This window comes from Neomonachus schauinslandi, chromosome 10 (genome assembly GCF_002201575.2).
Source record: "Neomonachus schauinslandi chromosome 10, ASM220157v2, whole genome shotgun sequence".
NCBI lineage: Eukaryota > Metazoa > Chordata > Mammalia > Carnivora > Phocidae > Neomonachus > Neomonachus schauinslandi.
Genome location: NC_058412.1, coordinates 95,794,988 through 95,815,607, shown reverse-complemented (window position 1 = coordinate 95,815,607; position 20,620 = coordinate 95,794,988). Strand labels below are relative to the sequence as shown.

At 43.4% G+C, this 20,620-nt stretch overlaps 1 protein-coding gene across 2 annotated transcripts in view; it reads left to right on the top strand.

The window, feature by feature from the left end:
• The window catches only part of PCSK2 (proprotein convertase subtilisin/kexin type 2), a 282,294-nt gene that overhangs the window by 132,558 nt on the left and 129,116 nt on the right, over nucleotides 1-20,620 (top strand). For both annotated transcript variants that reach the window (XM_044918692.1, XM_044918693.1), the window contains 2 exons: nucleotides 17,455-17,568; nucleotides 19,769-19,877. In XM_044918692.1, the coding sequence (XP_044774627.1) occupies nucleotides 17,455-17,568; nucleotides 19,769-19,877 (223 nt within the window). The remainder of the gene's footprint in view (nucleotides 1-17,454; nucleotides 17,569-19,768; nucleotides 19,878-20,620) is intronic.

The window sequence follows — 20,620 nt, the reverse complement described above, 5'->3', positions numbered from 1 at the left end:
TTCTCCCTCTCCCCACCCACCTCCACCTCTGGAAATAACAAATCTGATCTCTTTTTCTGAGTCTTTTTTTTTTTTTAAGATTCCACATATAAGTGAGATCATACAGTATTTCTCTTTCTCTGTCTGACTTATTTTACTTAGCATAATTCCCTCAAGATCCATCAGGAAACCCTGCCATTTGTGGCATACACACACACACACACACACACACACACACACACACACACACGCCACAACTTCTTTATCCATTCATCTGTTGATGGACACTTAGGTTATTTCCATGTTTTGGCTGTTGTGAATATGCTGCTATGGACATGGGCATGCAAGTATCTTTTCAGGTTAATGTCTTCATTTCCTCTGGATATATTCCTAGAAGTAGAATTGCTAGATCATATGTTAATTCTATGTTTAATTTTGGGGCGATCCCCCACTACTGTTTTCCATAGTGGCTGCACTGGTTTACATTCCCACCAACAGTTGTGCATCAATATTTTGACACAAAAACATTAAGATGTGAGTGCAAGTGCCCTGTGCAAGAGACATTATGGGCACACATGAGGGTTTGTAAGGAGAGTAGCCTGGCCAGATCATGTGGAAGGACTGTGGCATGCAGATGTAGGCTGAACAGATGGGCTGAGGATATTCTGGCACCCTGAAGTCAGGGCTAAAGCATTGCTGCATTCTAGAGAAAGAAATGGTGCTCATGACTACAGAGAAGACTAGAACTTGGCCACTGTGGAGAGTGAAAGTGATCTCCCTATTGGACACTCTGTCTTACTTACCAATCTCTGGTTGAGGAGAGGAAATGGGCAAGGCAACCATGTGTAGGACTGAAGAAACAGCATTGTTCTTTTGGTCAGATCTATCCCAAGCTCCTAACTCTGTAATGATAATCTTTATATCTTATATAGCCCCAGTTTTTGAGTCACACCCAGCCATTGGGTCTTTCCCATTGAGGCCCAGAAATAATGTTGCAGAGACAAGCCATCCCTCTGTTCCACCTTCGAATTCCTGACCCACAGAATCTGTAAGCATCATAAAGTGTTGCTTCAAGCTATGTCTTGGGATAATTTGTGATTGCAGCAACAGTAGCTAGAACACAGACATTGACCTCCTGACTCACTGTTGGGTTGTCCTTGGTTCTGCCCATTAGTTTAATCACCTTCTCAGATACAATGTTAGAGATGCACAGTTCTTTACCAAGTTCCAAATGTGTCAAGGACTTGCAGTGTTAAGATGGAATCTCTCCCCATGCCCACTGCATATTTCTCTGACACTCTGAACAAATGAAGTGGTTGAAAATTGCAATCTGCTGGATGTACCACCACTGGGGTTCTTCCTGCTTCTGCTCACACAAATGACACTCCACCTCTGTGATTGATGGCTCCCAAAATGAAACAAGCCACCACCAGTCTCTATCTCCCTTCTGTCAGTTGTGTATTTTGGGAATGGAAGTTTCTTGGGAAAAGTGGAAAAGAAGTATTGGCCAGGGACAGCTGAGGTGGAGTGTGGGAGAGGTATACACAACAGCTTTCTCAGTGGTTAATAGAGACCTTTTTTTCTGAGTGAAATAAGTCAATCAGAGAAAAACATGTATCATATGACCTTACTAACATGAGGAATTCTTAATCTCAGGAAACAAACTGAGGGTTGCTGGAGTGGTGGGGAGTGGGAGGGATGGGGTGGCTGGGGGATAGACATTGGGGAGGGTATGTGCTATGGTGAGTGCTGTGAACTGTGCAAGACTGTTGAATCACAGATCTGTACCCCTGAAACAAATAATACATTATATGTTTTTTAAAAAAAGGAAAATAGTAGGAAGGGAAAAATGAAGGGGGGGAAATCAGAGGGGGAGACGAACCAGGAGAGACTATGGACTCTGAGAAACAAACTGAGGGTTCTAGAGGGGAGGGGGGTGGGAGGATGGGTTAGCCTGGTGATGGGTATTAAAGAGGGCACATACTGAATGGAGCACTGGGTATTATACACAAACAATGAATCATGGAACACTACATCAAAAACTAATGATGTAATGTATGGTGATTAACATAACAAAATAAAAAATGTTAAAAAAAACAAATTGGAAAGGAAGAAGTAAAATTATCTTGACAGATTATTAAAAAATAAAATTAAATAAATAAAATAAAATGTACACAGTGGGGCAGAGCCTGAGGATGATCATATCAGATTTTTCACTGAAAGATTATCTTGTTTCCAGGACATTACCTAGACGGGCCACAGAATATGTTATCTCTACAGCTTCACTGACCTAGTGCCTGGTAGCAGGTCCTTCTAATTCTAACACTGGTTGAACTGGCAGCCCTACTCTTCATGGTAGTGGGCGTTCTCTGGGTACTCTATATCTCCATCAAATTCCTTCATCCCTGCAGAGATATCTTCATTGGACAAGTAATCAATCATCAGCCTCATCTTCCAGCATGAATATTAGCTCCCTTGCTGCATGTGGTAGGGAGAACAATGGTCCCCAAAGATGTCCACGTCTTAATCCCTAGAAGCTTCAAATATGTCATGGGCACATGGCAAGGCATATAGTGGCAAACAGCTGACTTTAAGATAGGGAGAGTATCCCGGATTATCAGGGTGGGACCAGTGTCATCACAAAGGTCTCCTAGGAGGACAGCAGAAGAGGAGGTCAGAGTGACACTGTGGAGAAGAGTTTGATCTACTGTTACTGCCTTTGAAGCTGGAGGAAGAAGGCCAGGAGCCATGAAATGCAGACAGCCTGTGGAATGCAGAAAAGGCAAAGAAATGGATCCTCTCCTGGAGCACCTAGAAGAGCGCAGCCCTGTGGACACCTTGCTTTTAGACTTTTGACCTCCAGCACTGTAAGAGAATGTATTCGTGTTGTTTTAAGCCACTAAGAAAACTAAGATACTGCAGAATGAAAACTGTTTTCTCCTTGCGTTTGTCAGAGGGCAGATCTAAGTGCACGTTGGTCCTGTACCTTCCAGGAGCAGTATTGCAAAGTCGAGGTATTATTTTCTTTGTTTCTTCTGCATCGCTGTGCTGAGGCTCGTTAACACTGCATCGCTGGGTGCTCTGTGCATAAGCCGACATGTATTAGGAATCAATCACTCTGACCTTTATTCCTTGTTGGTGTTTTGTCATTTGTGGGCTGCTTGGCTTGACATATGAATTACACTCTAGCTGCCTGGTGCAGGGGATGCAGTTACCAGCCCCCAAATATTTCAGACATATGCCAAGTGCAATTTCAACACACATTTTCTTTGCCACCCTGTCAACCTGGGATTGTTTCACTGGCAACTAATGAAATACCAAGAGGAGGAAGGAATTGGCAAGGCATCACTGTTGACAAAGGGGCTAACCTTTGAGGATGATAAAAAAATAGATGCCCTTTAAGAAGAAAGAGCAAAGGAAGTGAATCTTCGCTCTTCTTTAACTCTTTAGTCTATTGTCCCAATCCAAAGATCAAACCTTCTTCAGAGCTTGTTAAAGAAAAGGAGACTATGAATTTTCAAGGCCCCATTTGTATTCTGTAACAGGCAGCTCTTGGTTTATTCCCCCGATGGAAACTCACAATGAAACAATACTTCAAACTTTGTCGTAACAAATAAATGGTAAGTGTGTCCCTCCGTGCTGCAGACATGCCAGGCATTAAGAATGCCTAGAAGCACACAATTTCGGGAGGGTTTTTCACTATGCCCTCTCACCTCCTTTGTCTTAATCCTACCCCTTTTGGCGGCACCCAATTCTGAGCCCTGGAAACTGCCCAAGAGTTTCAAAATTACCTTTTTCATAAACTCCCATTCCTTGCCTGCATTTCAACTAGCTTCACAGAGAAAAACCATCTAATGAAGGAGTTCATGTGTAAGCGTTGGTAAATGGTAACCCCTGGATGTGTTGCTGGTCCCAGAGGACTCATTTTCCAAATCTTTTCAAATAGAGACATAATCAACATGGGTAATGAAGGCTTCGATTTCAAGCTTAACTCTTCATGGCTGGAATTCAGTCAGTGTGCAGGTGTTCAGGGGAGGTGATTTGGGTCCCTGGAAGCTTTCTCTGGGCCCCTCAAATCACACCATTTATACCACAACTCCTAATTCTGCCCCTGCTTCTTCCTTCTCAGAGGAGATGGATTCCATAGCCATATTATTCATCACAATTATAGACAATAATATTTATAGTATGTCTCATAGTTCCCAACAAAGGAAGATTATCTCACGTGATCCTCACTGTGAAGCCTTGTACAATCAAGAATTCCATCATCTCCATGATATACATCAAGGGTCAACAAACTTCTTCTGTGAAGGGCCAGAGAGCAAATGTACTGTGAGCCATATGGTCTCTGTTGCAAGTACCTAAGTCAGCCCTTGAAGTGGGAAAGCAGAGGCAGCATGTGAACAGGAGAACACAGCTGTGTCCAACAAACAATATTTACAAAAACAGGCAGCAGGCTGGATTTGCCAATCCCTGCTGCTCTAGAGGAAGAAAACATGATCCAGAGAAGCTGAGGGACCCACTTCAGAACACACACAAATAAGGAGCAAATCAACCCAGGACCTGAACCCCGTGCTTTCTGACTCCAAATCTAGTGCTCATTCACTGCACCAAATTGCATTTGGAGCATGGTCTTTAGCACTTGATAGAGTTGTGACTTTGGATCAAGTCACTCGAAATCTCCACCCATTCCCTCTTTCCCCCACGCACATTTGTGAGGTGGCAGCTGGGACTGGGACACCATCATCACAATGCAGTCATGGAAACAGTGAAGGTAGCTGATCCACAGAACCAAACCAGGCCATAGACAGGATAATTTGTGAACCTTCATTGCATATTCAGTTGGATTCATCCATTCCTTCCAGAAGCACATTATTGAGCCCTTCCTCCAGCACAGGATGGGGACTAGGCAGCCCAGACACATCTTCACTCAGCATCCTCCTTCTGGTTCACCAGCAGAAGCAGACCAGGCACCAGCACCATGGTGGGAGTTTTGCTGGGGACAAAGCTTTGGGAAGCTATGCCCCTGGGCTGTGTTGGAGCCATTCATTCCCAGCTGGGCACCATGAGCACCTTCTCAGTGGATACTGCTGGCTGTTCTTCACCTTCACCTCCAGGTGTCTCCCCGGGAAGGTGGAGCACTGGGTGGGTTAGTCAGGTGGGAGGTGACTGGTTGAGCCACAGCTGGAGTGGACAGGGGCCAAGCCTTCATCTCACTCCTTGTCTCAGTCTCATTTGTCCTCCCAGAAACCTCTGTTACACAGAGGTCCTTCTGCCCACCTGCGATAGGAAACAGCGTTCCACATGGCGAAGGCAGGCTCTCTTTGACTACACTGTGTATGTGCCCAAAGTTATGAATATATTAAAGCAACAGGTTTGCTTTGCTTCTTTTCCATGCTCATGTCTCAAAAGAACCTCCTTGAGAGGACCATGTCATTTTGGCCAAGGACAGTGTTTACAGGTCCTTGGGACCCTTGGCATCCCTGGGAAATTGTCCTTTCAAACATACCCCAGTCTAACCATCCTTTCCTCAACATCTGGCATAGTACCTACCATCCTTTAATACCCTTTTCCTTAATACAGTCCCCTAAATCCAACCCATGACAGTCTTCCACCATCCTGGAAATAGGAAAATGGGAAGACTGAGATCACGCTAAAAGCACAACCCCAAACCCAATACACACATTCCAACAAACATGGGAACTGGAATTTTACCTTCTAAAGGCATTTCCATAGGTTGAATTTGCACTTTGCTCAGCTAGAAACATCTTCTGATCCCTCTTTAATTGCACTGACTTATGATATATCTTGTATACAGTGCTTCAGAGGATAGATACCAATTTGTTAATATCTTGTCATTGAGACGCAGTAACCGGAACTGTGACCAGTGGCATGCAGCCATATCCTCTTTCCTCAATTGATTGTCTTCATTCTTGCAAGATGGGCAAACCTCCCTAAATGAGGGCAATCAATACAGCGCATTCAGCCATAATTGTGGCTTAACTTGCTGTTCTTTGGAAAGTTAAGCCCTGTGATTTGCCTGTAACTGGGCTTTCTGAAAAGGCATCCCTGCATGCTCAAGAGGGAAATTAAGCAGCCAGACTCCTGCCTGCTCTGCCCCTCCAGCGACTGACCTTCCTGCGTCACATCCTCCCTCCCCAGGCCCCTCTCATCTCTAGATCCCTATTTGGATCATGACAACCAAGGCCAGCAGTGGGTGGTAAAGCAGATGAGCTAGAGTATCTGAGCTTAGGAGTGGCCGCTTTCCTCTGTAATCTTCCACATCACCCCCAGCAATGGCTTTTCTGTGTCTCTTGTTTGATGAGCTGTGTTCAGCTCATCAGTTCAAACACTGAGATAACACACTGCTTTGGAAAGATGAAGTCAAAAATGGGTGGAGCTGTGCTCTTCCTGCAGGTGGGTCTTCTGCATTCAGGACACACATGGGAATGGACTCTAGCTGGTTTCTTTTGCAATGTTTAATCTGTCTTTAACTAGCTAAGAGCAGTAAGAATGAATCAAAAGGGCCTGGGTTGCTTTGGAAGGCACCATCCCACTGCCTTTCCATGGGACCTGAAATATAACATTGGCAATAATGATAGTAGCAAATGCAGGCATTTATTGAGTATATACTATGGGCCAAGGGTCTATATGAATAATCTCATTTGATTTTCTCCATAATCCAAATTATGAAGTAGGAGCTGAGAAGCAACATGGCCCAGGAGGGAAGCATGCAGACCATACAGCCAGATCGCTGAGGTCTCCTACAAGTTTCCAAGGGCTGCCATAACCAAGTATCACAGACTGGGGGGCTTAAACAACAGAAATGTATGCCTCACAGTTCTGAAGCTAGAAGTCCGAGATCAAGATGTTGGCAGGGCTGGCCATGAGGGAAGGATCTGTTCTAGGCCTCTCCTTGGCTTGGAGATGGCTGTCTTGACCTTGTATCTTCACAGCATTCCCTTCTGCGTGTCTGTATCCAAATTTCTTCTTGTTGTAATAGGACACCAGTCATATGGGATTAGGCTCATCTTAATGACCTCATTTTAACTTAATGACCTCTTTAAAGACGCTATCTCCAAATATGATCACATTCTGAGGTACTGGGGGTGAGAACATCACCATGAGAATTTTTAGGGGGACACAATTCAGCTCAGAACAGGTACGAACCATGGCTCTACCTTTGGCTACCTGTGTGACTCACAATACACAACTCACAATACACTTACTATTTCCTGCCTTGTTTCTTAAGCCCCCATGAAGTTGCTGTGAAAAACAGCTGAAATACTATACCTGAAATATTTACAGTCAGCCCTCAATAAATGTTAGTTGGTATCAGGTCTCATCCCCATTTTATAGGGGAGCAAACTGAGCCTTAAATAGGTCCAGTAGCTTGTAGGAGATCTCACAGCCAGTCAACAGCAAGTGCATCAGGGCCTATAACTTAGGTCTGCTTGTCCCAAAGACCAAGCTCTCATCCATAATGCTATCCTGCCTCTTTTTCCCCAACATTTTCTACTGAATTGAAGTCAATATTCTGCTTAAATAGAAGGAAAGCTATAGCTTCCTTTCCAGGAGATGAAGAGCAGCCCAATCCATTTAAACTCTCCCACCCTAGCAGCTCAAAGCTCAAAGGGAAATTCCCCCGGTGTGCCCCTGGCATCTCATGAGAGGAAGAACAGAGCCTGTCCCCATTGGCCGCTAACTCTGTAAGCACATATCCAAAAGGACTCAGGTCCTCTCCCCTCCCCAGGAGACTGACACCAGGGAGGACGATCAGGTCAGGAGCCAGTGGGGACTCCTGACTGCAGCCTTAATCCTGCGTCCCATGTGGACTGATCTTCAAGCCCGCCTGCGGGTGTCCTAGCTAACACATGTTGGGCGTGATGTTTCTGGAATAGCTATTTTTGTTTTGGTTTAAACTATCTGGGGGGGAAGGGGGAGTCCTTAGCCCATAATAAAAACTAGGTAATTTATTGTGCAAATTAAGAGGTTTGTAATAAACAGAAGATCCACATTCCTTGGAAACATTGCTGTAGTCTTGTGCCTGCCCACACACCCCCCACCCCACACCCCAGCCGACTGGCACCACCCCTCCCAGCTAGCACTAGGGGAATACAGAGAGATGATTTTTTCGTGAGTAAATGGAATGTATTTTCTTATGGATGTGAGTTTCTTCTCTTGCAGAGAGAGCCTTCGATGTTGGTTATAGATACTCTGTCCTTTGCTCTCATCTATAGTTTGATTTCGGTTCCCCTACCTGAGCTGTATCAGAACGAGGACAAGAGAGACAAGGGAGGCACAGAGGAGCCCCCAGCACACAGTTTCTCAACCCCAGCTTAGGAATCAAGTACCTGGAAAGCTTTAAGAGACACTGAGGCCAGGCCCACTCCCAACGACTCATTTGACAAACTCCCCCTGCAATTGTGCAACCAGCCAGGCTTCAGACCCGCTGCTTCCCACCCAGAGGCGTCGCCCGATGCACCACAGACCCAGAGGGAGGGTTGGAGTTCCAAGCTCTGCAGGTTCTCAGCCAGGACCCTCAGCACAACACCACCCCCCACCCTGCCCCAGGGTCGGGGTGGGGGGCCTCTTAAGGCACATGTACCTGGGCGATCAGAGTAGCCACCTTAGGGTGTCTGAGAGCCATATTTTTTAAAAGTTCCCTAAACTCTCATGTGTCCTTAGTGAGCATGCAATTTGATGCAAACTTTCTGGAGGGCATTTGACAATAATGGCCCTGTGGAAATTTAAAATCATAGTCATTGGCAATCCCGCTGCTTATAATTTATCCTTGGAAAACATCACCAGGGCGCACACCCCCGTTTGTGAAGGTACTCACTGCAGCCTTGAGTAGAACTGCAAAACAGCAACAAAATATGCAACAAACCAGAGTATCCTTCAATAGGTGACAAGATCATTAAATTTGCCTTAACCACACAATGAAATAATGTGCATCTGTTGAAGAGAATGAGTTTTCATTAAGAACAGTGTATGTTTCTTGATCCTTTTGTAGTAAATTTAAAACAGATACTACCAGATGTTATATCTATATTACAATAGATACAGATATTATAACATAGGTATTATAGGTATTATATATAATATATAGATACTATCCCATATAGGTATTATATATGTAAATCTACTGGTTACATATTATAAAATATATCTATATGTAGATATTAAACATATGAATAGGGACACCTGGGTGACTCAGTTGGTTAAGCATCGGACCCTTGGTTTCAGCTCAGATGATGATCTCAGGGTCTTGAGATTGAGCCCCTAGTCTGCCTCCACACTCAGCATGGAGTCTGCTTGGGACTCCCTCTGCCCCTCCCACTTTTGCTCTTTCTCTCTCTCTTCTCAAATAAAATAAATAAATCTTTAAAAATATATAGAGAGAGGTATCATCCATCAATATTGTATACCTGCATGTATAAATATATACATATATAAATCTCTCTTTCAAATTTATGACATTGTATCAGTTTCCTATGACTACCATAACAAATTAGCACAAACTTGGTGGCTTAAAACAACTTCTACTTATTCTCTCATGGTTCCGGAGGATGGAAGTCCAAACTCAAGAGGTCAGCAGGGCTGCCGGGGCTCTAGGGGAAAGTCCTTCCCTGCGTCTTGCAGCTTCTAGAGGCTGCCAGGATTCTTGGGCTGCAGCTGCTTCATTCCACCTACACCTTCACGTGGACTTCTGCTTGTCTCTGCGTGTGTCTCTCCCCAGTGGGTCCCTTCTGCTTGTCTCTGCGTGTGTCTCTCCCCAGTGGGTCCCTTCTGCTTGTCTCTGCGTGTGTCTCTCCCCAGTGTGTCTCTTATAAAGACACTGGTCATTGGATGTGTGTCATTGGATTGAGGGCCCACCCCGATAATCCAGAATGCCTTCATCTCAAGATCTTTAATTACAGCTGCAAAACCCCTTTTCCAAATAAAGTCACATTCACAGGTTCCAGGGATTTGGATGTGAGCATATAATTTGGGGGGATATATAGTTGGGGGGACATATATTTTGGGGGGAACATTCAATCTACTGCATATAAAAGAATCATGCTAAATATACCCCTTTTTAAAAAAAACTCCCTCGTTCTATGTATGTGTATGAGTGCATACAAATAAATATTTTCTGGAAGGACTCACAAGAAGTTATGAAGAGTGGTCACCTTTGAGGAGAGAGCTATTTGAGAGCAAGGAAGGAAAGAGGAGGATAAATGTTCCCTTCCCATTATATAACTTTCTGGACTGCTTTAATTTCCTAACCATGACCATATGTTACCTTCTTTTTTCCTTTTTTTTTTTTTTTCCTACGTCAACAGGGATTCTCAGGAAGTGGGGGAAGAATTGTTTTTTTCTTGTCTTCTTTCCTACTTCTCCGCTTGAAAACAATTTTTATTTAATTAAAGAAGCAGTTCACCCAGGGGATTCGGATGTCCAGCCCAATCAGAGAATGGGTGGTCCAATCCGACCCTATCCTTCCCCAGAGAGAGAACCAAGATCGAGGGCAGGACAGGCACCAGGAGAGCTGGAGGCTAAGGGGTAGTAGGCATCTCCCTGCCTCATCGCCTGGGGCTGACATCTTCAGAGGTTGGCCGCAAAGCTTCACACTGCAGATCTCTCTACTGAGTGAGGATCTCGAAGCCTGGATTCCACCAGGGCCTCATCACAATTCTGAGAGGTAGAAATAGGCTTTTGACAGAGGAAGAAAATTGGCTTCCAAGACACTGTCAACCTTGAGGCAGGTTGGAATCCCCTGGAGAGTCTGATGTGGTCCAAGTGTGGCCTGCGCATGGGGGTTGCTGAGGCTCACCAGGTGACTCGATGGGCAGTCCAGGTAGAGGACAGCTGACCTGAGGACCGGGAAGGGAATGGATGTCTGTGGACATTTTTTTCTGTGCCAGGAACTATGCTTCACAGCCATTCCACAACAGGTGACCCCACTCGTTCCTGAAATCAACCCTCAGAAGGAGTTATGCTCATTCTGGTGGAAAGGAAACAGATCTCAGAAATAGCACTATTAGGCTCAAAGATACAGAGTTAGCAGGGGCAGATGCAGGTCTCAAACCCGCATCTGTGGCACCACAATCCAGATCTCCTGACTCCTGATCCAGAGGTCTTCCTACAAAACCTCATGGCTTCCATGGGTGACTCTCCCCCATTTCGCTTATTAGGGGCTCCAGTCCTGAAAGTGGGGAAAACTCAGAGACGTTCCACTTTGCTAACTGCTCAAAAGTTTGCCATCAGAAAATCTAGAAAAGCAAAAACAATCACACATTATCTATTCGAAAATGCATGGGTTTTGAATGCATTTTACAACCTCTCTCAGCAAATGACAAGAGTGACAAAAATTGTATTGCCTTAGGCTGGTACATCAAAATGTGCAGAATAGGTGTTGGCCACTACAGGAAACTCCTGGAGACAATGGTGGAGCACTCTTTCAAGAAATGCTGATCACCAACACGCTTGATGGCACAGAGGATGATGTGGTGTAGGAAAACACAGACGTGGAACATTCTGAGTTAGACTCCAAATGTGCAACAGGTTTTTTTAAAGATTTTTTTATTTATCTATTTGACAGACAGAACGCAAGTAGGCAGAGTGGCAAGCAGAGGGAGAGGGAGAAGAGCAGAGAACCTGATGTGGGGTTCGATCCCAGGACCCCAGGATCATGACCTGAGCCTAAGGCAGACGCTTAACTGAGCCACCCAGGCACCCCTAAATGTGCAACAGTTTAGGAATATCCCAACCAATTTATTTCCCAACATTGTCCCTCTATTTTTTTTTTTTTTTTTGCAAACTGTTATATAGGGTTAAATAAATCTTTGTCCAAATGGAACTATGAGAGCACTTCATGTACAAAATAAAGTTTACAAATGAGAAGGAAGCACTGTGACAGAGTTTAATTCTCAGGAACTGTGGTAATTTCCTAGGGTTGAATTAGTTTAATTCTTTGTGGTTGTATTAGTTTCCATAACGAAGTACCACGAACTGGGAGGCCCAACACTATTGAAATTAATTCTCTCACAGTTCTGGAGGCCCGAAGTCTGAAGCCACATTGTTGGCATGCCACGCTCCCTCTGAAATCTCTGGGAGTGGATCTCTCCTTGCCTCTTCCAGCTTCTGGTAGACCCACAAGTTCCTTGGCTTGTAGTAGAATAACTCCATCCTCTGCCTCCTCCCTCTTCACATGGCTTCACTTTCTGTGTCCATATGTCTTCCTATGGCATTCTCCTTTTGTGTCTGTCTTTTTCTCATGAGAACACCAGCCATGTTGCTTTAGGGGACCATCTTCCTGCAGCACGACCTCCTTTTAACTAATTACATCAGCAACAACCCTTTTCCCAAATAGGGTCACATTCTGAGGTACCGGAGGTTAGGCCTTCAATATATCTTTCAGAGGGATATAATTAAACTCATGAAAATGGTAAAGAAAATAATTCTTGGTGGTACAGAAAATGAGAGTGTGACCCAATCTACAGCATCATAGGTTTAAAATTTCAGTATTTTCACCAACATGTCAATTTTGTGTTTTGTTTCTTTTCTTGTGCTCACTCTAAGCTAATTTGTTTCACCCTTTGGAGGCAGGTTTCTCATATTGCTCCTCATTCTCCTGGCCCCTCTCCTGCCCCACACAGTCAATGCTAATTAGCATCTGTTTAATTATCAGCCCAGCGGGAAGTGATCCAGGCCCTGATCCTTGGAGAGTTACATTCACGGTTAAGCTGTCCCAGATACTGGAAGGTTAACTGTGTTCTGTACCTTAGGGAGGGGCAATGTGGCTTAGTGGAAAGTACACAGCATTTAGAATTGGTCAGCCCGTGTGACTCCGCCATGTTTTCAAACGCTGAACAATGGCCACTAAACCTCCTTTCCTCAGCTGTAACCGTACTCTCTCCACAGTCTTGTTGAGAAGATTCTATGTAGTGAAAGTACCTTGTTAACGAAACTTGTAAAATAGAACGCAAATGTGCAGGGATAGTATCTGCCTCGTTTTAGAATGGTCTGTAACTGGTACATTGTAGATGCACAAAAACATTTGTTGACTGAAAATTCTTAATTGAAGAGAAATACTACAAGAGGGAAGGAAAGTGGGGGAGTCTCTTGAGTAAAATTTGTTCTATGCACATGTGTCAAACTAAGATTTAAAAGTTAAACCAGAATTGCAAAATATCCATCTGTTTCTAATAAAATAATTCCCAGTAACAAACACTCCTGCTTTCTTATGTTTTTTATTTGTATAAATGTTTAGGTCAATGGACTAACTTGGGTGAGCAGTCTACAATGAAATACCTAAGCTAACTGTACATTATTTTTTGAGAAGGCAAGAAACTATGGTTAAGTTGCATGCCATTGGTGCCACATTGAAGTGGTAATGAAAGGTATCATGTGTGAGGGGCGCCTGGGTGGCTCAGTTGGTTAAGCGACTGCCTTCGGCTCAGGTCATGATCCTGGAGTCCCTGGATCGAGTCCCACATCGGGCTCCCTGCTCGGCGAGGAGCCTGCTTCTCCCTCTAACCCTCCCCCCTCTCATGTACTCTCTCTCTCTCATTCTCGCTCTCTCAAATAAATAAATAAATCTTTAAAAAAAAAAAAAAAAAAAAAAGAAAGGTATCATGTGTGAAAGATTACAATTCAGAGGAGGAGGAGGAAACAATAAAAGTGACCTTTTAGTTATAACGTGAGGAAGGAATTTGAACACTAGGAAATACTTCTCTGATATTAACAGCTTTATCACATATAGCATTATAACACTGAAGTCTTCTGCAGAGGTCTTTAAAAATAGTTTATAATCTCATCTTTCTGCTAATGCCAATTTCATTAATAATAGAAAACAATCCAAATGACCAGTAAAAGGGAGATTATTGGGTAAATTATGGTACATTATTCTATGGGATATTCAGGTAGCTATTAAAAATTAAGTTATGAGAGCTACAGAGCAACATATTAAAATTCCTAAAGTAGGATACTTAGTGAAGAAAGAAAGCATACTTTTATCTATAGCTCAATTACTTTTATGCAAAAATTAGGTTTAAATGCAAATTAGCATTGAACAAGAACCCAGAAAGATTAAAGCAATTTATGGTATTCCATGGTATCATTGGTGGGGGGGAATGAAAACTATTCTCCAGTTATTTGTGTGTAACAAGTAAAAATATATGTTTAAAAGGTGTTCTCTCTCTCTCGGAATTGTAACTGTGATCTTCGTTAAGGACATGAAGATAAACTAAAAGGCTCAGAAAGGCCTGCAGTCTTAGGATTTTTAATTTTTAGTAACACTAGATGACAAGATTACAGACACCTACGTCATGCTTCGGCGCTTCTGGGTTGCAAGGAGGGGTGATGTCGAGAAAGCGCAGCATTCCAAAGCATCACTGGTCTCCATTAAAACCTAATTTATGGAATTAAAAATTAATTTTATGGAAATGACTCTAAAGTCTTTTCATTAGACTGCACTCAGGCTAATTGAGTTTGGAGTGCTATTGTCATAGCCATTCCTGCACTGTTATCTAAAAAGATGAAATCCAGTGTGAATCTTCTTGTTCTTATGCTTCTGAGAAGCAACCACAGAGGGGAGTTTTCAAGCATCCACAGGGCAGCTGCTCTTGCTTAGCAAAGACCCTCGCAAAGGAACGGTGCGACTTTAGCGAAGTCAGTCATGACAACAAATCCAATAGGATGGGAATCCCTCAATGGAAGCCAACCAAGGCTTACCATCTGAGTAGTGCAGATAAAGGTCTTGCTTGGGACCACTATGGGAAGATGCGATGGCCGAATTCAGGCTCCTTCCCCTGCTGCTCTTCCTTGAGTACTTGCTTCCTGAGAGAGAAAAGTTTTAAGAGGAATGTGCTGTGGCTTTTTACATACATGTATATGTGTCTAGCTAGATCTATTTGTCTGTTTGTTCTGTGGCAGCTGTGAGAATACGCAGCATATACCTCTGACTTCTGAGAGAGTAATTGACCAAGGACCCCAACTGCACTCTGAAATCTGTCACTGTGTTGGCAAGAAGCCATGCTTCCTGGCAGCTCTAGCCAGTGACTGAGCACAGCAAGGGCACTGAGGCAGGCTTATCCCTGGGAGACACAGGGTTCTTCGGACAGCCGACTTTGGATCCCCAACAGACCTGCCAAACCTTCCTTACACTATAGAGCCGTTGAGGACACTTTTGCCCAACCTTGTTCACTCTCTCCTTTGCGGGGTAAAGCTTACATAGCAGTTTCTTGCATTTTCTCTCCTAATAAAAGCCTTGCACATTTAATCTCATCTTGGCATCTTCTTCTTTTTTTTTTTTTAAAGATTTTATTTATTTATTTGACAGAGAGAGAGATAGCGAGAGCAGGAACACAAGCAAGGGGAGTGGAAGAGGGAGAATCAGGCTTCCCGTGGAGCAGGGAACCCGATGCGGGGCTCGATCCCAGGACCCTGGGATCATGACCAGCCAAAGGCAGACACTTAACGACTGAGCCACCCAGGCGCCCCTTATCTTGGCATCTTCTTCTCAGAAGATATATATGTGTGTGTATCTGTATATGTATATACAGAAGACATGTGTGCGTATATATACATGTGTGTATATATATATATTACACACCATATACATATATGTATATGAATATTTGAATCATAATTTATCTCCATTTGATGGACACTAGTTGTGTCCAGATTTTTGCCCTTATAAAACTCTCCATCCATCCCAGCTCCCAAATATTTGCTATATGCCACAATGAGTATCTGTCATTGGAATACCTCCAAAGAACAGAGTACATGCCACACCTACCACCTCTTTTCTACACATACAGAGTTTCTGCTAGAATTAGAGTTTTTCTGGCTAATGAGCCCCCGGTCTGCCTGTGTCAATGTATAGGGTGAAGTAAGGAACCACTCTCCCAGAGCGTTCCTGCACATTTCAGGATGGGAAGGAAGGGGAGGTTTCCAGCCACATATGTGGTTTCTCTTCATTCTTCCCTCCCTGCCATCACAGTTGATGTGGGTCCTCTTGGCTTCCCTGCTCCCACATCAGAGTTCTCAAGTGCAAGCAACACAAACGGATTCTGGCTTACATAAGCAAAAGAGAATTTCTTGGAATGGTATAGGCAGCTCACAATCAGTGGGAGGCCAAAGGATTGGTCGGCTGTGGAACTGTCCCAAGGACCTTTGAAAGTCTGTTGAGTGAACTTCTGAAATAAATAGGCTTACAAGGGTTCCTTCTGCTCTCACATCCCTTTCCCAGGATTCAAACCCATACCCACATGGGCACCTCTGAGGCAGAGAGAGCCTGCAGTTTCTTTGCAAATAGATGTCTCAAATTTCATTCCCACCAACACGGAATTTAGTGGACTCCAGGGAACCCCCCAAATGCACTGGAGATACTTGGGAAAAGAAGAAATGAATGTTGGGCAGCAAAATATCATTTAAAAAATCAGAGGCACCTGGGTGGCTCAGTCCATTAAGCATCCAACTCTTGATTTTGGCTCAGGTCATGATCTCAGGGTTGTGAGATCGAGCCCTAAATCAAGCTCTGCACTGGATATGGAGCCTGCTTGAGATTCTCTCTCTCTCTCCCTCTCCCTCTCCCTCTTCCCCTACCCGTGCCCCCTCCCCCGCACTCGCTCACACATGCGGTCTCTCTCTCTCTCTAAAAAAAAATCAGTATGCACCACACACCCTTTTATACATTGGCATAGTCCCCGAGTTTGTAGATGTTCAGAGATGAGCCATAGCCCCTGGATGATAAATTTGTGATTGCCCAAGTGAAGAAAATTTCATGAATGGGACAAAATCTAACTGTTGCCAGGAGCCTGCTTGAACAATTCAGCTCTTAAGTTTCATTTCATCCAAGGGCTTGGGGTTCAGTCTGACTGTCCAAAAATTGAAGCACTGTCATTGCCAGGACAACCCTTTCTTTTCAAAGATCCCTCACTTACCTTCTAGAGCTTTGATATGAACTAGCTGGCTCTCTAGGCAAGTGTTCTTTTGGTTTGGGTTTTGGTTTGTTTTGGTTTGATTTGATTTTGGTTTTGGCTGATTCCTAAATGTGATAGCACAATCCTCTCAACAAATGCAAAGGCTGGAAAACCCTTCTGAAAAATGATCCCCGCAGTTTTCACTCTCTCCCCCCCTCCCTGAATCCACATCAATCTTCTTTACTTAATAGAAGCATTGCATTGTTTTATTTCCCTTAACAACCCCTACCCCCTTATCTTCCTTGAGAGTACTTTTTTCTATCAAATTCTCATTTTAAGGAAACTCACTGTGAACCATCACCAAGGCCAATTTATTCAGCACAGACAGAAGCGAATGCTTTTGGAAAATAATCATAGAGTGTAGAGTGTACATGAGATGAACTTGGCTTCCACAGAGAAAAAAAACACCTGTGTACAAATGGAATTTGAATTCATGGAAATGAATTCCAGAAGAAGAAGTTCAGGTGGATATTCAGGTAATATGCCAATATTGTCATTCCAGGTAAAGATGGCCTTGCAGCAAGAAGGATTCGACAGAAAGAAGCGGGGGTATAGAGACATCAATGAGATTGATATCAACATGAATGATCCTCTTTTTACAAAGCAGTGGTATCTGGTAAGCATGTCCATATTATTCCTAACATTTCTCATCTTAAGACTTCGGATAAAAAAATGCATTTCTATTTCCTCATTATTCTGTGGGATGTCAGCCAGGATCCTACTCTATGAACCTTTCTGTCCCTTTGATATGTATTGATTTTCTATCAGCACCCATGCATCATGTTCTCTATGAAGAGAGAGAGAACTCTCTCTTCCTTCTGCTTCCTTCTGGAACTGCTAAATAAGCATGATCTCTAGGGTCAAAGCAACTATCAAATGCTGATCAGACTGCCCCAGACTCCAAAAAAGCACACCAACGCATGAGGGAAGACTTGCAAAACCATGTAGAAGTTGAGTCAAGAGTCTGAGGGGAGGGCTCCTGGGTGGCTCAGTTGGTTAAGCGACTGCCTTCGGCTCAGGTCATGATCCTGGAGTCCCTGGATCGAGTCCCGCATCGGGCTCCCTGCTCTGCAAGGGGTCTGCTTCTCCCTCCGACCCTCCCCCCTCTCATGTGTTCTCTCTCTCAAATAAATAAATAAAATCTTTAAAAAAAAAAAAAAAAAGAGTCTGAGGGGAGTAATCCAGGGGTCTCAACAGGCAGAGTGACCGGAGGACATAATGAAACCACAGGCATAAGAGAAAGATTTAGGCAACTTCACAAGGGACAAGCAAGAGAACTCAAAGACCAAAGCAACAAAAGTAGCATCCATTAGTGCTTCTTAAAATAACGGCAGGAAATCACATCCATGGGGCTTTCCGGGTGGAGGATGCAAGGCCCCGAAACCCAGTCTGTCCGATGAAGTAAATGTTATTATCTGGCTCACCAGCAGTCCTTCATGATCCATTTGGACAAGTTGGGTTATATTTAGAAGAGACCCAAAACCTCTAAACCAATCCTAACTGCAGGGCATCTTGAGGGAAAGGGAGTGATTAGTGTAAAACTGTGAGTGATGCTTTACTTTATTTAAGACTAAAAGGTGATGAGCAAGATAGAAGACTAAATTATAGCCCTGTGGACTGAGATTTTTATAGGAATGCATCACAACTTCTATCTTGGATCTTCCGAGCTTGACTATGTCCTTTGTTTTTTGGCATGGAATCCTACAAATCCGATCCAGGCAACTGAAAAGAGCTTATGTGTGTTAATCAGGTTAGACTACATTTCTGGCACTCACAACCAACCCCCTAAGTCACCTTGGCTTAACAAATCAAAGCTTTTGCTCACTCATGTTATATGTCCAATGCTTCAGAGTCCCTCAGGGACCCAGGCTCCATCCCAGCTCCATCTCCATCCCAGCTCCATCCTAACCCCTGTTTTCACGAGCACCTCAACAAAGGGAAGGGGCAGGTCACACACTGGTGTTTAAGGTTTCTGCCTGGATGTGACAAATGGCACATGAGCTCACATTCTATTGGCCCGAATCAGTCATGTGGGCATTCTACTAACTTCCTAGGTGATGGAGAGGTATAATCTTAACGCATGCATAGAAGGAAAAGAGCAGTCATTTTTACCAAGCACACAAATGACATTCACAGAGTGTTTTATCAACACCATAGTAATAGCCAACAGGTCACTGTGGGCTTCTGCCAGTATGAGCTCTAACTTCACTATTTTTATGACTCATCTTTGAGAAAATCTGCACAGGACAAAGATGCATGAAAAGAGGGTAATAAACATATTTATATAGAATTTCTTTGTTTTCCTTTTTTGAATTTTTTTAGGGAAAAGACTTTTTTTGCATTAGAACAAGCACTAAGAGTGAGCCAGCTATCTTTGATTTAGTGCATCAAATATTTTGGTAAAGTGGCCCTGAAATTACAAAGGTAAGTAGGACATGCTCCCTCTTGCAAAGCATACTGGTATTGAGGGAGGAAATCACATTCAAATAAGAATGATCCAAGACAGTATGTGCTAAATTCAAAACATGAGGTATAAATAAAGACTACAAGAGTGAGGTTTAATTCAAAACTGGGGAATGTTTCTTGCAATGGCAACTTTAAGGAGTTTAAAGACAGCAATCCAGTCGCAGAAACATCAGTTGTGTATATCAAAAAACAGAGGGAGAAGTCTGGAAGAGTTAGATGGGGAAAATTCAGGAGTACTGTTTCATGGAAGATGTGGTCATTGAGCCGGCCCTGGAATAGCAGGTGCAAACAGACAGGTGCTTTACTGCACCAGACTAATAAAATTCTTTGCTTTGAAATTCCTGAACCAGATCAATACTGGACAAGCTGATGGCACTCCTGGTCTTGATTTGAATGTGGCAGAAGCATGGGAGCTGGGATACACAGGGAAAGGTGTTACCATTGGAATTATGGATGATGGTAAGTATTTCAAAGCCTTCACATCATTTGGAAGCAAGTGTGTCTTTGCATGCATTTGGAATATAAAAGATTCATTGTTCAGGGGATGCTAATCAAAGGCAGAATAACCACCTGCTGGACTCGACCATCGTCTATACTGTGGCAAAATCCTCCCCTTCCTCCAGATCAGTGGTCCTCAAACTTGAGGATGCCCTTAATACATATTTATTGGATTAATAAATTAAGAAGCCAAAAAAATGAACAAAGGAAGACTGGCCATCACTGAACTGTCATTTCTTATTGGGCCACGGCTTGTACCTTACCTCAGAGCATCTTCTAAACCCATCTGAATTTACCATCTGCTTCTCCAGATCCACACTGTCCAGTGGAGTAGCCACTAGCCATATGTGTCTATTTACACTTAAGTTTTAATCAATTAAAGCTAAATAAAATTAAAAATTCAATTCCTCAGTCACACTAGCTTCATTTCAAGTTCTCAATAGCCACAAGGGGCTAGCGGCTGATGAAATTCAATTCAACTTCATTTCTATCATCACAGAAAGCTCTATTAGACAGTGTGGCTCTACACCAATGAAATAACTTTTTGGTAACAGGATTGGAGTTTGGAGAAATTTTAACTTTGTTGCTACTTTCAGGATGAACCCTGGTAAAGCAGACCTTGATAACCTCTTATTACATATGCCCTCTATAACGTGTTTTTCTACACCATATGCCTACCAGACAAAGATTTAGTAGACCTTTAT